Source organism: Perissodus microlepis, chromosome 5, assembly GCF_051167445.1.
Source record: "Perissodus microlepis isolate ML-2025 ecotype Zambia chromosome 5, ASM5116744v1, whole genome shotgun sequence".
In the NCBI taxonomy this organism is placed as follows: Eukaryota; Metazoa; Chordata; class Actinopteri; order Cichliformes; family Cichlidae; genus Perissodus; species Perissodus microlepis.
The window spans coordinates 17,722,453-17,742,041 of NC_140465.1; the positions used below are offsets into that span (position 1 = coordinate 17,722,453).

The 19,589-nt window shown below is 39.9% G+C and overlaps 2 protein-coding genes across 2 annotated transcripts in view; both read left to right on the forward strand.

The window, feature by feature from the left end:
• Positions 1 to 695: 695 nt before the first annotated feature.
• On the forward strand, positions 696 to 13,525 carry fancd2 (FA complementation group D2). The gene is made up of 44 exons (XM_084928404.1): positions 696 to 765; positions 996 to 1,056; positions 1,222 to 1,356; positions 1,444 to 1,511; positions 1,603 to 1,709; positions 1,834 to 1,894; positions 2,025 to 2,077; positions 2,185 to 2,263; positions 2,381 to 2,505; positions 2,589 to 2,676; positions 2,759 to 2,863; positions 2,952 to 3,052; positions 3,178 to 3,289; positions 3,413 to 3,448; positions 4,021 to 4,167; positions 4,276 to 4,410; positions 4,497 to 4,628; positions 4,771 to 4,875; positions 5,003 to 5,112; positions 5,212 to 5,266; positions 5,420 to 5,539; positions 5,930 to 6,003; positions 6,109 to 6,252; positions 6,355 to 6,455; positions 6,536 to 6,651; positions 6,798 to 6,906; positions 7,003 to 7,101; positions 7,206 to 7,300; positions 7,382 to 7,537; positions 7,637 to 7,753; positions 8,007 to 8,135; positions 8,219 to 8,337; positions 8,532 to 8,642; positions 8,924 to 9,054; positions 9,153 to 9,252; positions 10,375 to 10,497; positions 10,616 to 10,709; positions 10,810 to 10,881; positions 11,025 to 11,063; positions 11,152 to 11,226; positions 11,612 to 11,686; positions 11,791 to 11,937; positions 12,020 to 12,121; positions 13,162 to 13,525. Exons 2-44 carry the CDS (start codon positions 996 to 998, stop codon positions 13,246 to 13,248), a joined length of 4,350 nt encoding a protein of 1,449 aa, XP_084784530.1. The 5' UTR covers positions 696 to 765; the 3' UTR covers positions 13,249 to 13,525.
• Positions 13,526 to 15,293: 1,768 nt separating this feature from the next.
• tex264a (testis expressed 264, ER-phagy receptor a) overlaps positions 15,294 to 19,589 on the forward strand; it is a 78,167-nt gene continuing 73,871 nt past the window's right edge. Inside the window, exon 1 of the mRNA XM_084928408.1 lies at positions 15,294 to 15,800. Within this exon, the coding sequence (XP_084784534.1) occupies positions 15,543 to 15,800 (258 nt within the window). The 5' untranslated portion in view covers positions 15,294 to 15,542. The remainder of the gene's footprint in view (positions 15,801 to 19,589) is intronic.

Genomic DNA, 19,589 nt, shown 5'->3' on the forward strand with positions numbered 1-19,589 from the left:
GCAAAGCCAGGCCTACCTTGGTGCTTCTTCAGAACTAGCCCACATTTTCTAAATTTTCTGTGGAAACAAAATCAGCTATTTGAGCTGCATCTGCATGTCATCAGTTGAGAGCAAAAAAGTAAAAAAAAAAAATAAAGAAAGTATACAATAAGTACAGTTAAAGCTGAATGTACATGCAAATACTTTGTAGGCGGACTGTCAAAATACACACTAATGTATTGTCATGAAAATATTGTGGGGTTCCATACAGGCTCATGTATAAATATGATTATTTATTTTTGAATAAAAATTTACTTATAAAAACGATATTTATTAATATATATTTTTTATATAAATAAGTAATGTATTAACTTAATAAATTTAAATATTAGCGGGACAATGTTGTCGGCAAACTAAGAGAGACGAAGAAGAAAGCAGGGGGCACTGCAATAGCTTGATCCAGTGTACTCTTTGATGGAGTTGCTCGTCCCGTAAAGCCTGTTCAGTTATTAAGTATCCAGTCCCAAACGCCAACTCATACAAACCGGCTGAGTGTTTGAAAATGAAAATATTGCACATTACTGACGGACTGCTGTAAAGTACAGCACACAGATCAGTAAACAGAGTGACCTATAACGGTGCAGTTACGGCTGTATAGCTGAGCTTTTCTAGCAGCCAATAGGATACGCGAGTGTGACGACACTGATGACGCGGAGCTGTTTGGCGCGGAAGTTTGTTTTGTAACTTCGGTGTTTGGTCGTCCGTGGCTTCGTCTGCTCAGTAAAAGTATGTCTACCATTTTTCATAAAAACATTTCTTTCACCCTTACCAGAACATTTCATATCGACATGTTGTTAAAGACAAAAAGCACGTTTGTGTTAAAGTTATTGAACTGTGTCGTTTATTATAGCCTCAGTGGTTACCGTCCCCTCCTTTTTTAACTCCCCTGTGTGTGTGTGTGTGTATGGTAGCCTAATATAGCTGTTAACAGCCTTCTGTCCTTCATATTTCATAAGATGATGCGCAAAAAGCGACGCTCCTCCGTGGATAAAGGAGAGGGAGCTCCTGCAGCACCTAGTAAGTTTACAACGTGTATGTGTATAAGGCACGTTTCTCCATGTATTCCCAAAAATTTCATCAGTCTTGGGAGCTAAGTAGCATCTCTGTTGACAGTTTCCCGCGAGAGAAGCTGTATAGCTGTTTTCTGTGATATTGTTTTTTAAGGTTTATATCTGCTTTCAGAAGTGAAGAAGAGTCGCAGCGCTGGTCGCCAGTCTAAGGAAGCTGCCCCAGAGGAGACCAGTCAGTGTGTGTTTGTTGACTTTGTCAGAGTGGCCGGAGTCACATTGAGACAGGGCGGCATGCCTAACGAGATAGGTAAACGCACTCAATTCAGTTTTGAAACAAAACAGGGCTGTAAATGAAATGAGATGCTCACCCACATCTGGTCTTATCCCTCTCCAGGTGTTGACCAAGTAGTGTTTCAGAGACGAATACAGCAGCAAATTCAGAAGAGCCCCAGGTACCCTGGTGTGAGTATAAACCGTACAACAACCCTACAGTAAACACAAAAATACAACAAAAAACACGTTTCCCCCTAAGTTCCTACTTTTCATCTCTTAGATCATTCAAGAATTCATCACAGCACTGGAGTCATATATGGAGAACACTGACAGGTTTAGGAACTGCCTTCTTCCATGCATCCCACAGTCGTCTAATGGAGACCCCAGGTAAACATCCCATAAACAACCAATGAATTAAGAGGCTACTTTTGACAGCTCCATAAATTATGGAGGACACAGCTAGAAGTTGGACTAAGCTAATAAAACTGATATGTTTTCATGTGTGCTGCAGTTCTGTCAGTTCATTCCAGGAAAGCCTGCTGCGGATGTTGTTGGGGATTGAAATGTTACAGGTGAGATTTTCTGTGATGACCTCTAAAAGAAAACTGCGTTTTCACAAGCACAGTCAAAATGAAAAGCAGTATGTATTAGTACAAATACACTACCACAAATCCCCAATCACCTGTCCTTCTTTTTTAATAGACTTCCATCATTAACACCTTGCTTGAGAAGCTCCCTGAGTATATGTTAGATAGGTCAGTATTTCCTGACATTTTGATGTACTACACAATTTTTTGGTTTAAAATTTGGAATACTTTAAAATGTCTTTAAAACCAAAAAATCTGTCTTCTTTACTCCATAGTACCAGCGATGGAGGAGTTAGTATCCCACGCATTATTATTAACCAACTCAAATGGCTAGACAGAGTTGTGGACGCTAAGGTAATCATTTGTTTGATGACAGGTTTTGTTGCTTTTGTAATTGAAGGTGTGTCTGGCCTGTTGAGTTTGTCCTATAATCACATGTTTCTTCTTTTGTGCTTATTTATCTTCCTGCAGGATTTGGCATCGAAGCTCATGGAGTTGGTGTCAGTAGCTCCGGTGGAGGTTCAGTGTGACATCATCACCAGTTTGCCAGAGATACTGGAAGACTCCCAGCACAATGATATAGCCAGGGAGCTCAAGTATGTACACTAAATCTCTAACACACATGTGCTGTGGTCAATCTGTGTTTTAAGGTTGCTGCTAATACCACTCCTCTCTGCAGCTCTTTACTCCAGGAGAAGACTCAGTTGACCGTTCCCATCCTGGATGCCCTTTCTAGTCTTAACCTCACATCTTCATTGCTGACAGAGGTAGTGTGCGCATGCACATATAAACACACACATGTGCACTGGTAGCAATGCCTTCTTACTTGTTGCTTCTCTGGTTTTTCAGGTCCGTGGAGCTGTTATGGCCACGCTGGCTGCTGTGCAGCTAGAGGACCTCCCTGTAGTGGTCAAGTTCATCCTGCACTCTGTGTCGGCCACTGATGCATATGAGGTCAGTGTGGTCAAGCAATACAAAAAATCCCCATACACACCATAATTTTACTAAATGAATGGATATGAGAAGTGTACCTTGTTTTTAGGTTGTCTGTAATCTTCGAAAAAAGCTGGAGCTTGAGCAATGCGTCCTTCCGCCTGTGCTGCAAGTCTCTCAGAGTCGTATGAATAGTAAAGCAGCAGGCGGGTAAGATAACACGCATTCCAATTAATTTATAGCCCAGTATCAAAACATGTGACACACATGAAGTTTTGAAGTAAGAAATGTGGTTTGTTGGTGATGTGATCCAGTTTTTGATGTTTTTGATGCAGGTCTGCCTCCGCGGCAGCAGCTGGCAGCAGCCAGGACAGCATCTCGTTGATACTGGACTGCATCAAGTCAGCAGTGCGATTCCAGAAAACCATTTCTGAGGCTTGGATCAAGGTATGAAATGAACTAATGTTCTTATGGCCCCTCACTTAACTGATTGAGTGACTTGCTTGTATCGGTGACTTAAATGTACTTTTCCTCCTCTCTCTCTCTCTTTCTCTCTGTTTTTTTTAATAGGCCATAGAGTCTGTGGATGAGGTGGAGGGGCATAAGGTAAGTTCAGCATATTCCCAAAGAATGCTAACTGACGGCTTGGTCCCATTCTTAGGTCTATACACTGGTTCTCAAACAGAAGGGGGCCATGGGTCACCAGGTGAAAAATTCATGGCTTAAGAAGAAGTTGAATTAATATAATTTATGCAGTTAAGCTGCTGATTTTGTATTTAGTGACAGATTTAAAACATTCTGGGGTGACGAGTGTGATTTTAGCTTCTGTATCATCAGAGTTTGAGAACCACGGGCATCCAAAAGTCTCCACCATTAGAAAGCTATTGGATAGTTACTTTTAACATTTCAAGCACATTTCTTCATAACATCTGGATAATTTTACAGAAATGAATTTCTCTTGCTTATCATAGTGACTTGTTTGATGTTGAAGCTATAAAGAAACACCACCATGTATACATGCACCTACTAGACCATGTTGTTACTCATCTTTACTGATGTCAGCTGTCACAGTTGGATTATGGGAAACATTTCGAAGGAGGACATTTAGGAAGCCTGTTTATACACCATATTAAGGTTTTTAGGCATCTCTTTGTAATATTTCTGCTTTGCCACGTTAGGTCATGGATCTGCTGGTGCTGCTCATTCTTCACTCCACCAATGCCAACCAGAGCCGACGGGGGGCAGAAAGAGTGCTGAAGGTCAAAGTGAGAAACGGGCTGATCCAAGAGGCTCTGTTACAGAGAACCTTCAGGGACTACGCTCAGGTGGGTCAGCCTGTAGAAATAGAAGCTTAAATATAAGAACACAAGCCCAGTGCAGTTTTATTTTTATTTTTTAATACTTCATTGTATTTATTATTGTTCTTCTTTTAGGTCATGCGAGGGTACTTCCCCTCCACCCTTGCTTTAGCTCAGAGTTTGGTACGCTCACCCGACCCCTGCGTGGTGCCTTTCGGAGGAAACATGTACCTGCATGCGTTCACTGCGTTTGACTCTTACTGCCATCAGGTGAGTTTGAGAATAATTTGAATCATGCGTAAATGTTTCTAAATAGAGATTCTTCTGCGTAATTCAACCCCGTGGTATTTTAATAGGAGGTGGTGGGCTCTCTCGTGACCCACGTGTGCAGTGGTGTGGGTGGAGAGGTGGACGTGGCTCTGGAGCTGCTCTGTGGTCTGGTTAACGAGAAACCCTCGGAAATGGCCATGTATGCTGTTTTTGTCAAGGTGACGAGGCGATCGAAACATTGTAGCTGCAAATCAAATATACAAAGCAAGCAGCGTGCAGATGATGGCTTTTCTTACCCAGCAGCGGTGTTTTTAAAATGTTTTTGGTTCTGATTGTAACCAGTCATGATATTTGACATAGGGAATCTTGGACTACATGGACAACCTCACTCCGCAGCAGATTCGAAGACTTTTCCACCTTCTGAGCAAACTGGCCTTTGGACAGAAGCAAGGATCTCACATTCAGGTGCGAAATCACGCATTCGGGGGATCCAGATATTGGACAGCCCAGCCTTGGACACTTTTTCTGCCTTTTTTTATTTTTTACTGTCCCTCATCTACTGACCTGTGTTCTTCTGTTTTATTCCAAACAGGATGATATGCACATAGTGATCCGCAAGCAGCTCTCCAGCACTGTGCCCAAGTACAAGCGCATTGGCATCATTGGTGCTGTGATGATTGTAGGCAGCATGGGGGCTTTCAGGTAAAAACTTGTTTGGCAAACATTAGATAAGTGCCTTGTTTACTCTGTGATTTAATCTTTCGGTGTCATCAGCAGACTAACCTCTTTTGTCTGTTTCAGGTCCAAAGCGAAGGAATCGCAGAGCGGGTCGCTGTCCCAGGAGACAATCAGACAGGTACGTATTAGCCGTTAAAACAAGTGGTGCTAATGATTTTTTTTATTGATTACTCTTTCAAACTTTGGACCCTTTCATTTTAGTTGAACCAGTATTTTTTTCCCTTTGAAGTCTGTCACAGATCTCCAGTTATGTTTGTTTTTCCCGCTGCAGGTGACGGCTCTGTTGGAGCTGGTGAAGTCGAGCAGTGAAAGCTCACCTGAGGCTGCAGCTCTTTATTATGATGAACTGGCCAACCTGATTTTGAGCTCTACTCTGGACCCACAGGTCCAGGTATGTCTCAGAAACTCACAAAACCTTCTCTCTTATTCTGCAATATGTAGAATATCTCACTCTTGCTGCTTAAGAGGCTTTCTCAAATGCAGTTTGTCATGTTGTACTGAAGGCAAACTGGAGGCTACATTTACTGTCTCGTCGTGAGGTTCAAAGTAGCATCATGTGAAGCTATAGGTGTTAGCTGGTTAACATTCTATCGTTAGTGGATATGATTACAAAGATGTCTTTGCTCAGACATAACTTTTAATTCTTTTCTTTCTTTGTGGTAGTTTTTATTTCTTTTTAAAACTGTTTTTATACATTAATAACTGTACGCGTTATACTTTAAAGTAAAAATACTGTACTTTGTAAGATGAAACCTTCCTGTTATTTTCTTTATTCTTCTAGGACACGATTGGAAAAAGTGTCCTTCAAGACTTTGAGGATGACTTTGTAGTGGACCTGGGCCCGGAAATATCAGGGTTAGTGATGATGACGTAGTAACTGTTTTCAGCACACTGAGTTATATTTTTATGTAATTGGTATCACTGAGCCACCCTGTTTTTTGTCTTTTTGTTTTTTTTCAGGTCCTTTCCCTTTCCGGCCCGTGCAATGTACAAATTGTATGAAGATGAGGATCAGGGAGGCATTGCTATCAACCTGATGCCTCTACTGGCCAAAGACATCCAAAACAAAGGAGAGCTGCAAAATCAAGTCAATAAGGCACATAAGTGAGTCATCCCCATGATAAGAGAATGCTAAATCAACAATCTGTTTTGCTTATTGTATTTACTGTATTTGATATTTCCTGTTTGTTGTATTTGTGGGAGCAGGCGAGTGTCTTCTCTGTGTTTGTCCCCATTTTTCCGTCTCCTGAGGTTGTGTGTGGAGAAGCGGCATCAGGGAGACTTGGAGGAAATTGACGGCCTTCTGGGTGAGGAAGAGGGAGTGACGAATACTTTTTGGAAACCGGTGTGGTACTGTGGCTATAAAGCAGTTTTTGCTTCATTACAGGGTGCCCTCTGATCCTAACAGACATGGACGTAGTAGAGAAAGTTGAGAGCTTGTCAAAAGCTGAGAGGGAGTTCCTCTGTACTTTGCTCTTTCACACCATCAACTGGTTCAGAGAGGTAACTGCATGTTAATGTCAGTTCACTTATTTGGAAAAGACGAGATTTGTGACTGAAGCCCCAGCCACACAGCAACACTTTTCCCCTAGTGGCTGGTCTCTAGGCCTGCGTGACTGTCGCCTAAAGCTGTGTGTGTTTTTCCACAGGTGGTAAATGCATTCTGTACACAAAAAGACACAGATATGAAGATGAGAGTACTGACTCGCCTGCAGAACATCACTTATCTTCAGACACTGTTGGAAAGAGCTCTGGCAGGTGTGTTTTTGATCCAACAATAAAAGGACTTAGAACCCCTCTTTTCTGCCCTGCAGTGTCAGTTTTACTAACAATTTACTTTATTTTGACTTTCAGGAACACCTGGCTATGTGCCACCTATTGCTAATTTTGATGGAGACAGTACAGATGGGATTGTACCTAATTCCACTGTTCCTGTGAATAAGATAAAGAAAGGTGAGTCCACCTGCAACAGGATATTTTAGCCTACGTTGTTTATATACTTCTGTTATGTGTATGTTAGTTATACATAATAACATTGACCTCGTTATGCTATTTAGATGGCACAGGAAAGAAAAGGAAGGCCAATGGTAAGAATTCTTCAGAAAGCAGCTCACAGGCTGAAGAGGCGACAGAAGCAGATGAAACTCAGCAGGTAAACATCTCATTAAGTCGAACCTCTCATGTGTTTGTTTAAAGCGAAACAAACTAAAACATGAACTTGCTTGTGATCAAGGAGCAGCCAGAAAAGGAGAAGGTAAAGGAGATCCGGCCAGGTGTCAGCCTGGCGTCCTACAGACCGTTTTTTAGGGAGCTCGACATGGAGGTGCTTAGCGTTCTGCAGTGTGGGCTGCTGTCACGCTCGCTGCTGGACTCCGAGCTCCACACAAAGGTAAATAAGCGTTTTTGGAAACGTGTGATGCTTTAAATGTATTTTACAACTATACCGTGTGCACCATTTGAATCAAGCTAATGTTTTTGCATTGCTAAGGTGCGAGAGGAGGTTCTGCTGGGCCCTGCTGAGCTCGTCTTCCTCCTGGAGGATATGCTTCGCAAATTAGAGTTTAGTCTAACAGCTGCCCCGGCCAAAAGAGCTCCATTCCTCAAGGTGTGGAAAAAAGCATAGCAACAGTAGTAACAAGCATTATGGAGCAATGTTAGAGAAAACAAATACTCTGTCACAATAAACACTGCTCATTTTAGGTTAACATTTCATATATTGTAGCAGGAATTCTAGTCACAGATGGAGCAATTTATTTAGACCAAATTAATTTAAGCCTGTTTGTCCTTGAAACTCAATAGTTTCATACAGTATAAATTTAATAATTTAACTGTAATTATTGAACTATGTTCCTGTGTAGGGAAGAACTGATAAGAGTGTGGGCTTCTCCCACCTCCAGCAAAGGAGCTCTAAGGATATTGCCTCTTGTTGTGTCCAACTTATGCCTGCTCTCTGCTCACACCTGGAGAACTGCCACAACCACTTCCAGGTATCGAATCATTAAATGTCTTGACTTCAGATGGGAAATCATGTTTTTAAGAAATTCTCGCACATGCTTTCGCTCTTTCACAGATTATGCTATCTGAAAACAACGGCGTTGTTGATGGACCTGCAACAGATGTGGAGGAACACCAGTTAATGTCTTCAGCCTATCAGCTGCTCCTGCAGGTCCTGAACACTGCCTTCAGCTGGTAAGGAGAAACAGCAGCACTGATGTTTACCTCAGAAGACATCTAGAGCAGTGTGCCTTGAGAAGTGTTTGCCTCAGTCTGACTGGTGTTGGGTTCTGTTATGTGATATGTATATGTATATGTATATATATATATATATATATATATATATATATATACACACACACACACACACACAAATGTGCATCTCTCAGGTCTGGATTTAGTCAACCAGCACAGAAGAGCTTACTGAAGAAGGCTCTGGGAGTTTTTGCTGGACGACTCAAAGAGGGAGGTGCTGAGCTGACTCTGGAGCAGCTTGTAAAGTGAGTGGTTAAGTTTTAAGACTCTGCTAGAGGACACTTCTCTAAATTCTCTCACTAAGAAGTCTTATTTCTGCGGTAGATTGTTACATGTTACATGCTTACATGTAAAAAAAGAAAAAAAAAGATTTGATATCCAGGGACCAAGCTATTGTTGATAGAATATTCCCCACGAAACTCTTTCTCTCTCATCTTCTTCTTCCTCTGTTTTTATTTTAGGCATTTTTGATATTTGTGTTTCATAACATAACAAATGCATTTGTTTTCTCTGCTTTGTTTTTTAGACACAGTTTTGAATATCTGCTCAACTTCCGCAGCACAGTGCCAAATCTCAGCATAGCTCTGTGTCTCTCTCAGCTTCTCTCCACTGTGTCAGAGAAAGGAGGAAATCCTGCCGCTTACAGAGAGCAGACTGGTTGGGCTAATACGATGCCTCATTTTAATTCACTTATTCACTTGAATTATTTTCAAAGAGTGTGTGAGGACCTGATTTATTTATTTTTCTTGGTTTAGCGTCCCTTGCACGGCGTTTCTTGAACCAGGACTGGGTGACGGCCAGTGGAGAGAAGGAGCGAGGCACCAAATTCAATGAAGCACTTCACACGCTCCTGAGGTACGTCTGCATTTTTTGTGGCCCTCTAGTGCAAATGTAAACTCAAATGAAAGCAGCTAAAAGTCTTGAGTATACACTGACTGGTCACTTTATTAGGTACACCGTGCTAGTACTGGGTTAGACTTCATTCAAGCACAGATTCACCAAGGTTGCTGGAAACATTCCTCAGAGATTTTGGTCTACATTGATACAATATATCACACAGCTCCTGCAGATTTGTTGGCTACAATCTCCCGTTCCATCACATCCCAGAGATGCACTTTTGGATGGGATCTGGTGATTGTGGAAGCCAGGTCATGTTAAAGAAACCACTTTGACTGGTCATTTACTTCATGTCTTCCCCCTGATCTTTCTTCCAGCTTTCTTGTTTTCTCTCCACTGTAAAACCCCCAAAATATATTTTAAGAAAAGAAACCACATTCATGTTGTTCCAGCTTTGTGAGATGGTGCATAATCTTATTGGAAGGAGCCATCAAAAGATTGCTTACACTATGGGAAGGGCTCGGATAGACTGTGGTGTTTAAAGATGCTCATTTGGTACTAAGGGACCCCCCAAAAATGTCTCCCACTCTATAACAACACAACCATAACCCTGAACCATTGACGCAAAACAGGATGGATCCATGCGTTCATGTTGTTTACACCAGATTCTGACTCTGCTATCCAAATGTTGCAGTAAAAATCTTGAAACATCAGATTAGGGAACATTCTTCCAATCTTCTGTTTCCTAATTTTGCTGATCCTGTGCAAATTGCTGATCTGCCTCATACCTTGATTGTAACAAGTGGTTATTTGATTTATTGTTGCCTTCCTACAAACTCATAGAGAGCTTGCTGTTCTCTGTTGACTGGTGACATCTAGAAAGTTGTTTCGACTATGTCTGCAAGCCTAAACGCGTTTAGTTGCTGCCATGTTTTGGGCTGATTGGATATTTGCACTAACCAGCAGTTGAGCCGGTGTACCTAACAAAGCAGCCGGTGAGTGCATATAAATATATCACCAGTAGGCAATAAAAAATTAAGTACATCACACATCAGTGTCAAATTCAGTCTAAGGTAATTCAGAAATCAGAATCACGATCTTTTTATCTTGCAATATCTTTTTCTTCGGGTGCCTCTGTAGCATCTATCTGGAACATGTTGATGATATTCTAAAGGCAGTGGAGGAACTAGCTGCTCAAGGAATCCCAGAGCTCATCAATGCATCAAAAGATGAGAGCTCTGCTTCCTGGCCCACTCTCAGCAGGTAGGTCTCTACCATTAGCTCTTGATTCTCAGTCATACTGGAGTCAACTCTGGTGATTGTACTGTTGGTTAAGCTGTTAGATTAAGATCTGGGTCTTTGGTTTTCTCTCTTTCATCAGGCAGACATTCCTGGTGTTCTACAAAGTCTTGATGGCAGAGCTTGAGAAAGCTGTTCGCAAGATTCCTGCTAGCAAAATGAGTGACAACACTGAGGTCAGCCACTAGGTGTCACACTGTCCAGCATGTTCTCCTTTATGTAAATCACAGTAGTCAGACCCATAAACTCAGAAAGTCATGTATGCCTTTCTTCTAGGCTCAGAGTGAGAAACTGCTGACATGGAACCTGGCTGTCAGGGACTTTCACATCCTGGTCAACCTGGTTAAGGTATAACATATAAACTGACTGACTGCTGACCTTTAGTTAAGTATATGGTCACGGTACTGTTGGAAAAGTGATTAGAATGAATGATATTTAAAAAAGGGAGCTAATATCCATTCCATGTCACGTGTGTGTTTTTGTCCTTGCAGGTTTTTGATTCTCGGCCCGTTCTCAACGTGTGCTTAAAGGTGAGTGGGTTGTGCGTGCTGACTATGATCTCACCTTCACTAACTGTTCAACGTTTTCCTTAACTGGTTTGAATCTTGTATTTGATAGTATGGCCGCCTTTTCCTGGAGTCTTTCCTGAAGTTGGGAATGCCGCTATTGGACTACAGTTTCAAAAGGCACAAGGTAGTTATGAAGCCACTTCACAGCTGTCGGTATACTTTCATGTCAGATCTCCCACCCCCATCACATGCACACTGCACTAAAACTCTCAGTGGTGCTGTAGGAGGGTACACCCTAACCATGATTTTATATACTGGCAAAATAATAAAAACACCATCAGCGTAGTAATCTAATTAACTTTACCCCACCTTCAGTTAAGCTTGAGGATTGCATACAATGAACCTGAGCGGCTCTGCTGGCTAGCTATATGATAAGACCATTTTTAAGCCAAGGATCTTTCTCTATGTTATGTTATGCAAAGAAAAGTTTATATATCAGCACATATTGGAAAATATTTGTCCATGCTGATGAACCTGTAATAGACATGGCGATGCTTGTATCTTTCAAGGAGGATGTCCAGAGTTTGCTGAAGACCTTCCAGCTCAGCACTCGGCAGCTTCATCACATGTGTGGACATTCTAAGGTAATTTGATTATTTCTGTTAAATTGAAGAAAAGACCGAGTCTGTGTAGTGTTCACCTTTATCCTCGGGATTTCTTTAACTGATTATAATATATTGGTGCTCAGATGCATCAGGATACCAGCTTGACCAACCACGTGCCAGCCTTGAAGAAGAGCCTCGAGCTGTTTGTATACAGAGTGAAGGCCATGCTGACGCTCAACAACTGTCAGGAGGCCTTTTGGATGGGTAATCTGAAGAATCGCAACCTGAAGGTAAAATATTATTAAACATTGTTTTAATTCCTAATACATTTTAAATCATTAACTTAAAAGAATGATATGATTTACCCTGCAGGGGGAAGAGATTCTTTCTCAGAGGTCACAAGAAGAAGATGAGGAGGAAGAGGAGGAGCAGCCAGAGCGTTCACCACCTCCACAGGAGCAGTCAGAAGATGAGGTAATTGTAATTTCTTATAAAAGATAAAACATGAATTGGGCCGACACTCCAAAGGCTTGTTGCAGTTTAGACGTTTGTTGCCTATACACTCACACTCTTTGTTAGGTACACCAGTTTCACGGGCTCAGTTAAATTGAACAATGGAAGATTGGAAAAACATTGCTGATGAGTCTTGATTTCAAATGCAACATTTAGATGGTAGGGTCTCTTTTTGGTGTTGACAAAATGAAAAGTATGGACCCATTTTGCCTTATATTAGCAGTTCAGGCTGCTGGTGGTGTTTTAGGCATCTTAGTACCAACTGAACGTTGTTTAAAAATCACAGCCTGTTTGACTATTACTGCTGACCATCATCATAAAGAGATGGACATGGTCAACAGCAATACTCGAGCAGGATAATGTGCCATATCACAAAACTGATTTCCTGAACCATGATAATGAAGTCACTGCACTCAAATGGTCTCCACAGACACCAAATCTCAGTTCAATGGAGCACCTTTAAAAGAGAAATAGATTTTTGTATCATGGATGTGCAGCCAACAAATCTGCAGCAGCTGTGTGATGCTGTCATGTCAATATGGACCACAATCTCTGAGAAATGTGCAGCACCTTGAGTTCAATGTATTAGTAAGGTGTACCTAATAAAGTGGGCAGTGGTGTATATATATTACAATTTGTTGTTTGTTTTTGAATAGTTATTAAACAAAAAAAATAACTTTTTGGCATTTGAAAACTGGTTAAAATAAAACACAAAACAACCCCCCCCCCCCAATGCACTATACTTACTTTTAGAAGTATTAACTGGTCGGTTAACGGACAGTTGAAGCTGTAGAGCAGTGGGGCCGATAAGATAACTGTCATTCTCTAGCAGGCTAAAAATTAGTGGCTGAGACAGTTAACAGGGAAGCGTTGTACTGTATAACTATGTAACTCTGTCTTACATATAGTCACTGTATTTATTCTCTACCATTAATGCTGTTTCATGCATGCGTGTTCACAAATAGTCATGTTTACCATGTGTGTGCTGTTATTGTGTGCAGGCCCAGGAGAGTGACTCTGAGGGAATTAAAAAGGTTAACAGAGTGGAGAATGTGGACCAGGAGGATACTTCAGATGACTCTGAGTAATACGTCTTTACTGACATAATAATAAATGTTTGAATCTTCCTATTTTCATTTTTTTTTCTATTTACAGGTGAACAAATCTCATTACTGTTAATCCTATTAAATAAGTTATCACACTAGGGCACAGTGTTAAAAAAAGTGTTACATTTGAAAGTGGTGGATGAATATGTCATTCATATGTTATATTTTAAAATGCTTACCAATTTAACGATTCTCCTAAAATACCTTGTTTATCAGCTTTGAAACTGTAAAAAAAATAAAAATGATTTTGATGGTTTCATTTAATTTTCAAGACCTCTCTTTTCCAGATCTTGTATAAAATGGCATGTCCTGTCATTAGTTTAATATCACCATAATAATGTAGTGTTTTAACACGCTCTGTCATTTGAGGCAATGTTAGAGAACTTGCGTTTTTTTCTTTGTATTGTAAGCCTGGGAAAATCACATCACAGTGCTCAGGCTCAACACAGTGATCTTTGTTCCTGGCAAATCCTGTAATGAGGGACAGCACTGATTAGTGTAAGCTCTAAAGGAAAGGAAACAATATATATTTGATACTTTAAGGTCCTGGAGACTCATTTATGAGCATTTAATAACAGCGCTTGATGGTTAAAATTCTACATTAGAGTTAAAAAACAACAACTCTTAAATAGTGCCATTCCTTATGTACTATGGATCTCTAGCTATGAACAGTGAATCATAGTTTTTGCTTTTGCTGATATAAAAGCACAGGATTTCACGTTAAAGTTGTATTACATGATAATTAAAGAAATATGACGTGATAGCTTTGGGGAAAGTTTCACCTCACAAAGAACAGATGCAGCTTTGAATGAATGTATAAGAGTTTTCTGCTCCTGAAACTTAAAGGATTGGATTTTCTTTTTTGCAGGGTTATTATAGAGTTTTTATTGATAATACATTATGGCTTGAATCCTATTAAAATACCTGAGGAGGAGAGAAATCCTCCACATGTCCAATGCACAATTTATTATTTAACACATCAACAAGGAAATTGAAATAGTGCCTTTGTGCTAGTTTTATTGTGTCTATTCCGTGTAGTTTAAAACTAACATTTTTATTTCAGTAGATAGTAGCACACATTTCTATGTAGCGGCCTTTATTTCAGCAATGTTGATCATATATCGTAATGCACTATATCACAAAATTTCCATCAGCAGCACTTGAAAACAGCATGAGACAGGTACACAAAAGATGTTTGCTGAAATATAATCAGCATTTCTCTGCTTATAATCATGAATCTAGTAAATAGATAAAATTAGGAACAAAAAGAGTTAGCAAACAGGATGTGATGCGAACAGTACGTGATAAATTAGATGCTTTCCAAAATGCAGCTGACTGAAATGGAACAATACACCAAAACTGGCTGCAGCACATTGATCTGCCAAACAATGATAACTTGTCACACTTCATACTCATGATCTAAGTGGTTTAGAGCTGATGGCACTGAGGAGATTAAACATGGTTTGTGTTTCTGGTCCCAGGAACTAAATAAGCATTGAGGACCTCTAATCTGATGGTGAGTGTACACATCATCTTGTGTTGTTTTTGGTAGTTTTCTGTGAAAAGCAGGAAAACAGTGCATCTGTTTTGTTTTTGTTTTTGTTTTCTGTCACACCACTCCTGTCCCAAATAGTACTCCAGACTTGTTCTGGTATGCCTGCGCATACTGTAATAATAATATCCACCAAATTCTGCTTACATGTATTTTTTATATGGCTGAGTATTTTTGAATTTACACCGTTACCTGAACGTTGTCAGACTATGAAGCAGTAATGTTTGATTTCAGTTTTTTATTTATCAATTTTTATTTTTTATTTTAGACTTGTTCATATTAATGAAAAGGGGGTGCTATTGAAAATAATGAGTATTTCTTTGCGTCCAAGCCGGATTTTCGAAGCTCAGTAGGAGTAATATTCATTTAGTATTAAGTGTTATACGGTTATTTGCTATTTTACCGACGTAATTTACAAAAACCAACAAGTCCTTTAAATAAAACATAAACGCCTCCCCCCGAGGTGAATAAGCTTGGTCTGACCGGGAAGCGTGTACCTTTGTTTGGGGAAATAACTAGCTTTCCGCTGTGCTTGGACTTCGTGTAGCCATTTCGGCTTAAAAAAAACAACAACAATTCAGCACTGACTTTTGAATAGTCCCGATTCTTGTGCCGTGTTATTTGAGCCATTAGGACGACAGCGTCGGTGCGAGAGTGACCTGAAGGAGGACGTTTAGCCCCAGATTTTGCAGTGTCTGCAGCTATTGTACCGCCTTGAGAGACCATGTCCGATTTATTTCTGCTGCTGCTGATAATTGTCCTTCTGCTGTGTTTGGTTGTGACGGTGGGGAGCTTACTGCTGTACTCGGGGGTCCTGTCAGACATTGTCATTAAGACTGGACCGCCTCCAATTAGAAATGTCACCATTGCTTATAAGTTTAAAGAGGGACCATACAAGGACTGCGGTGCAGCCTACACTGAGAGCTGCAGCATTGGGCCAAAGCTGAACGCCATCGGTGTCTTCTACGATGACCCCAAGCAGGTGAGACCGTGAGACGTAGCACCTGTTACCGTAATGTTTAACTACACAGCACTGAAGGTGTATTTACATTTGACCCCGTGACATAACATCGAAATCCAATGTACTCTGTTAGCAGATAAGATATTGCAGCCAGTAAGATATGCTGACCTGCACAGTGTCCTAAAGGTCACTCAAAGGCTCACAATGTATATTTAAAACTTAGACTGTTGCATTGAGCTGTGATTGTCTGTGTAGTGGACTTAACAATACCCCTGAAAAAAAAGTGAAATATGACCATGGCTTCAATAACTGCTGGTTATTTTCTTGATAAATTGTCTTTTTTTTGTGACCAGTTTATAATGTGTTAGTAAGTAAAACATTTAGCACGCAAAACAAAGCAGCACAGATCAGATATATAGCATCCATGCAGTATAAGAGACTCCTCTAAAACCTGTGTTACAAAACTTTCCAGTAAGAAAGTCTTATAAGTTTAATTTTATCACACAAAAAGCTCCTTCCTTTAATGAACAAACATACATGTTAGCATTTTATAAAGATTGCCTTTAAAGTATTATCAGTATTGTCAGTATGTGTAGCATTATTGTATTGTCTCTAAAGTCACCTCACAACTTCCCAGCAGCTACAGTTACATCTTTAATTGAATTCTTTTCTCCATGCAGTATCCTGTCATTGGAAAGTGCTTATGTTGGCATTTTTTGCTTTAAATGTAAATACATTTGTATTTAAATGTAGATACATGTATTTTACTAAAACTATGAAACATCGGCTAAGTTGTTAAGTGGCCACTGATCCCTTTTGGATAATAAACTAATCTTTTCGTTCTAAATACTGTTTATTCATATTTTTTCATGGCACTGAACTGTGTAAGCAGATTTATTTCAGTGTAATTTACTATGTGTAGCTCAGTGGCTTAAATATATAAGCTGTCTTTTAAAGTAACTGAGCTTGAATGATGAAACCAGTCGGCTATTCATTGCCACGTTGCACTGTTGATATTGTTTCCCCTCTCATCTGTGGCTCCAAGGCACTTTGGCATTTGCCAGAAATGGTAACCACACTCCTGACTATAAGGGCAAACACAGCCTCTTCACGTGTGTCTAGGAAAAGCTGACAGATGTCTGAAAATGTAGCGGGTTCTGTTGTAGCCTAAATGAATTATATTACAGTCACAATCCAGATAAAAGAAGCAATGAATATCCTTTTGTCATCTCGGTCCAGATCCATATTTTGCATAACCGGGTCATTCCTCAGCTGAGAACTGCGGTTATTTCCTGCTTTCATTCCACATACTGCTGGCCATCACGAGTTGTGTTTTTAGTCAATAAAAAGAGTCTGTTCAACAGCTGATGGGAGTGTTCATTGAGTTCTCAGCTGGTACGGGAGCAGCACAAACACTGTGCAGTTTGATGAAATTTCACAGTTGCAAGTTATTTTCTATATATAGCTTAGTCGTTGACTTTAAAAAACCTAACACTTAGGCTATGTTTGCTTATATTGCGTCAGTCCTGCTGACACAGGGTAAGGAAGGTGAGTGGTGAGTGTACATTGTTGGACGAGCTGACCTAGCTGACAAACAGTGTGACAAAATAGAGGCATTTGACACAACTTCAGTCTATGTGGTGGACAAGGAGCAGTGTCACTGCATGTGTGTAAGAGTTTCAGAATTTCTATATGGCCAGATCACAATTCAGTTCCCTTTATAGAATAAAGAATGTGACACAACAGCATAACTGTCTGTATTTCTGCTTACACCCACTGTTTTCTCTGTCTTTTTTTAACTGAAGTCTTTTAGTAGAAGCTCTGACTGTGAGTCATGCCAGTGGAAAGTTCTGGGGAAAGACTAATTGAAGAGCTTTTAAAACTTTTTTGCTGGTGCTGGAGTTTGTGGAGAGTCTGGCTCATAGGGTGTCTACAGAACACAGAGATTACTATATAGATCCCATGACTCTTGCAACTGGAAAAAAGGAGTGTGATGAGGAATTAGGCTTTACTGGGGTAAATTAAGTAGGCAAGTATTTGAACTTAACTGACAGGTTTGAAGTTCTTAGTGCAAATTTTCAATCCCTTTTTGACCTGACTCTTTGTCAACCCACGGCTCTTCACTGTTTTCAAAGTGACATGACATTCTGATTACTCCCCACCATCCGCAGGAGTAAACATAAATTGCAAAGGTGCCACATGGCTTAACTTTTGCTGAAAATTCTACTTAACACTAATGTGTTAAAAAAAAGTTTTTCAAACAGGACTCTAAATTGTAATGCAGTAAATCTGCGTGAAGAGATACAGTTTTTATGTGGTCAGATTTTTTTTTTACTGCTTTTTTATTGCATGAGTTTTATTAGCTGTTACAGCTAGCTGTTTAGACTTTACTTAAGGAAACTATTTACACCTACAGTCATGTGAAAAAGAAAATGTTCACAGGACTCTGCAGTCACCCTTAATTCTTCCTAAGGAATTAAGATGGTAAATTAGCAGCCAGGTGATGCTCATTAAATGCAATGGATTAACTGATTATCAGGACGTGCGAGCGCCTCCAAAAAAGCAGGACTTTTGACCGTTTGCTGCTGTGGAGTCTTCAGGTGTGTGTTAGCACAGTGCCAAAGAGGAACAACATGAGCAATGACCTTAGAGAAGCAGTTTTTGCTGTCCATCAATCTGGAAACAATTAAAAGGCTATTTCCAAATAATTTCAAGTCCATCATTTTACATTGAGAAATATTATTCACTAGTGGAGAACATTCAACTCTTCACAGGAGTTGACACCAGTGTCAGACCATGCAATGCTCACAGAAATTCTAAAAACAAATCCAGGAGCTACAGGCTTCAGTGAGCATGTTAAATATTAAAGATCATGACAACACAATTAGAAAAAGACTGAACAAGTATGGCCTGTATGGGAGGGGGAAAAGACTCTTCTCTTTAAAAAGAGCATGCCAGCGCAGTTTAAGTTCAGAACAAATCACACGACTTCTTAATGTCCTTTGGAAAGACCAGAGTGGAGATGTTTGGACATGTTTGGGGAAAACCAAAAATAGCATATAAGCACAAATACCTCAAATAAACTTTTAAGAATGCTTTACCAAAGTATTCTTAAAAGTGTCAAATGTGAGAACACTGGTCCAGCAGCTTGGCCAAAACTGAGTCGTGCAGCAGGACAATGATCCTGAGCACAGCAGAATACTGAAAATAAAAGAATCAAGGTCCTGCAATGACCAGATCAAAGTCCAGATGCTTCAGATTTAAGACTCACAAATCTCAATTAACTAAAGAAGAATTAACTTGATTTGCTTTAACGAATATTGAGCTAAAATTCCTCCACAACAATGTGAGAGACTGGTAAAGTCATACAGAAAACGATTACTTTAAATTATTGCTGCTAAAAGTGGTTCTACAAGCTACAGGACTTTACTTATTTTTTGACAGGGCTGCACTTCCTGTGCAAACTTTCTCTTTCACTTGACTACAACTCTTATTTTCCTTTTGATAGCGCGGCCTTACATTATAAGTTATAATAAGTTGGCTTTAAAACAAATGTGCTTGAACACATTCTCATTATGAGTATGCTGTACCTAAATAAATAGTAATATAAAGTATAATAAGTCAAAAAACATACTGTGCAAAAGGAGCAGTATGTTAAGTTTACTTATTTTTATATTTAATACAGATTCTTATTTGTTTAACTAGCTTGAAATTATTTTTTTGTTGTAATTTGTGTGTGTCGTGTACTGCATAGCTACCATAACAGTGCTTTAATGACTATTTCAATAGTAATGTTGAGCGTGAAAACAG

Bases quoted from the DNA above. Each gene is read 5' to 3' on its own strand.
- fancd2 (XM_084928404.1), top strand. From the start codon at position 996: ATGATGCGCAAAAAGCGACGCTCCTCCGTGGATAAAGGAGAGGGAGCT. The intron at 1,895-2,024 runs GTGAGATTTTCT...CTTTTTTAATAG, and splicing joins TGGGGATTGAAATGTTACAG to ACTTCCATCATTAACACCTT. The intron at 7,301-7,381 runs GTAAACATCTCA...CTTGTGATCAAG, and splicing joins AAGCAGATGAAACTCAGCAG to GAGCAGCCAGAAAAGGAGAA.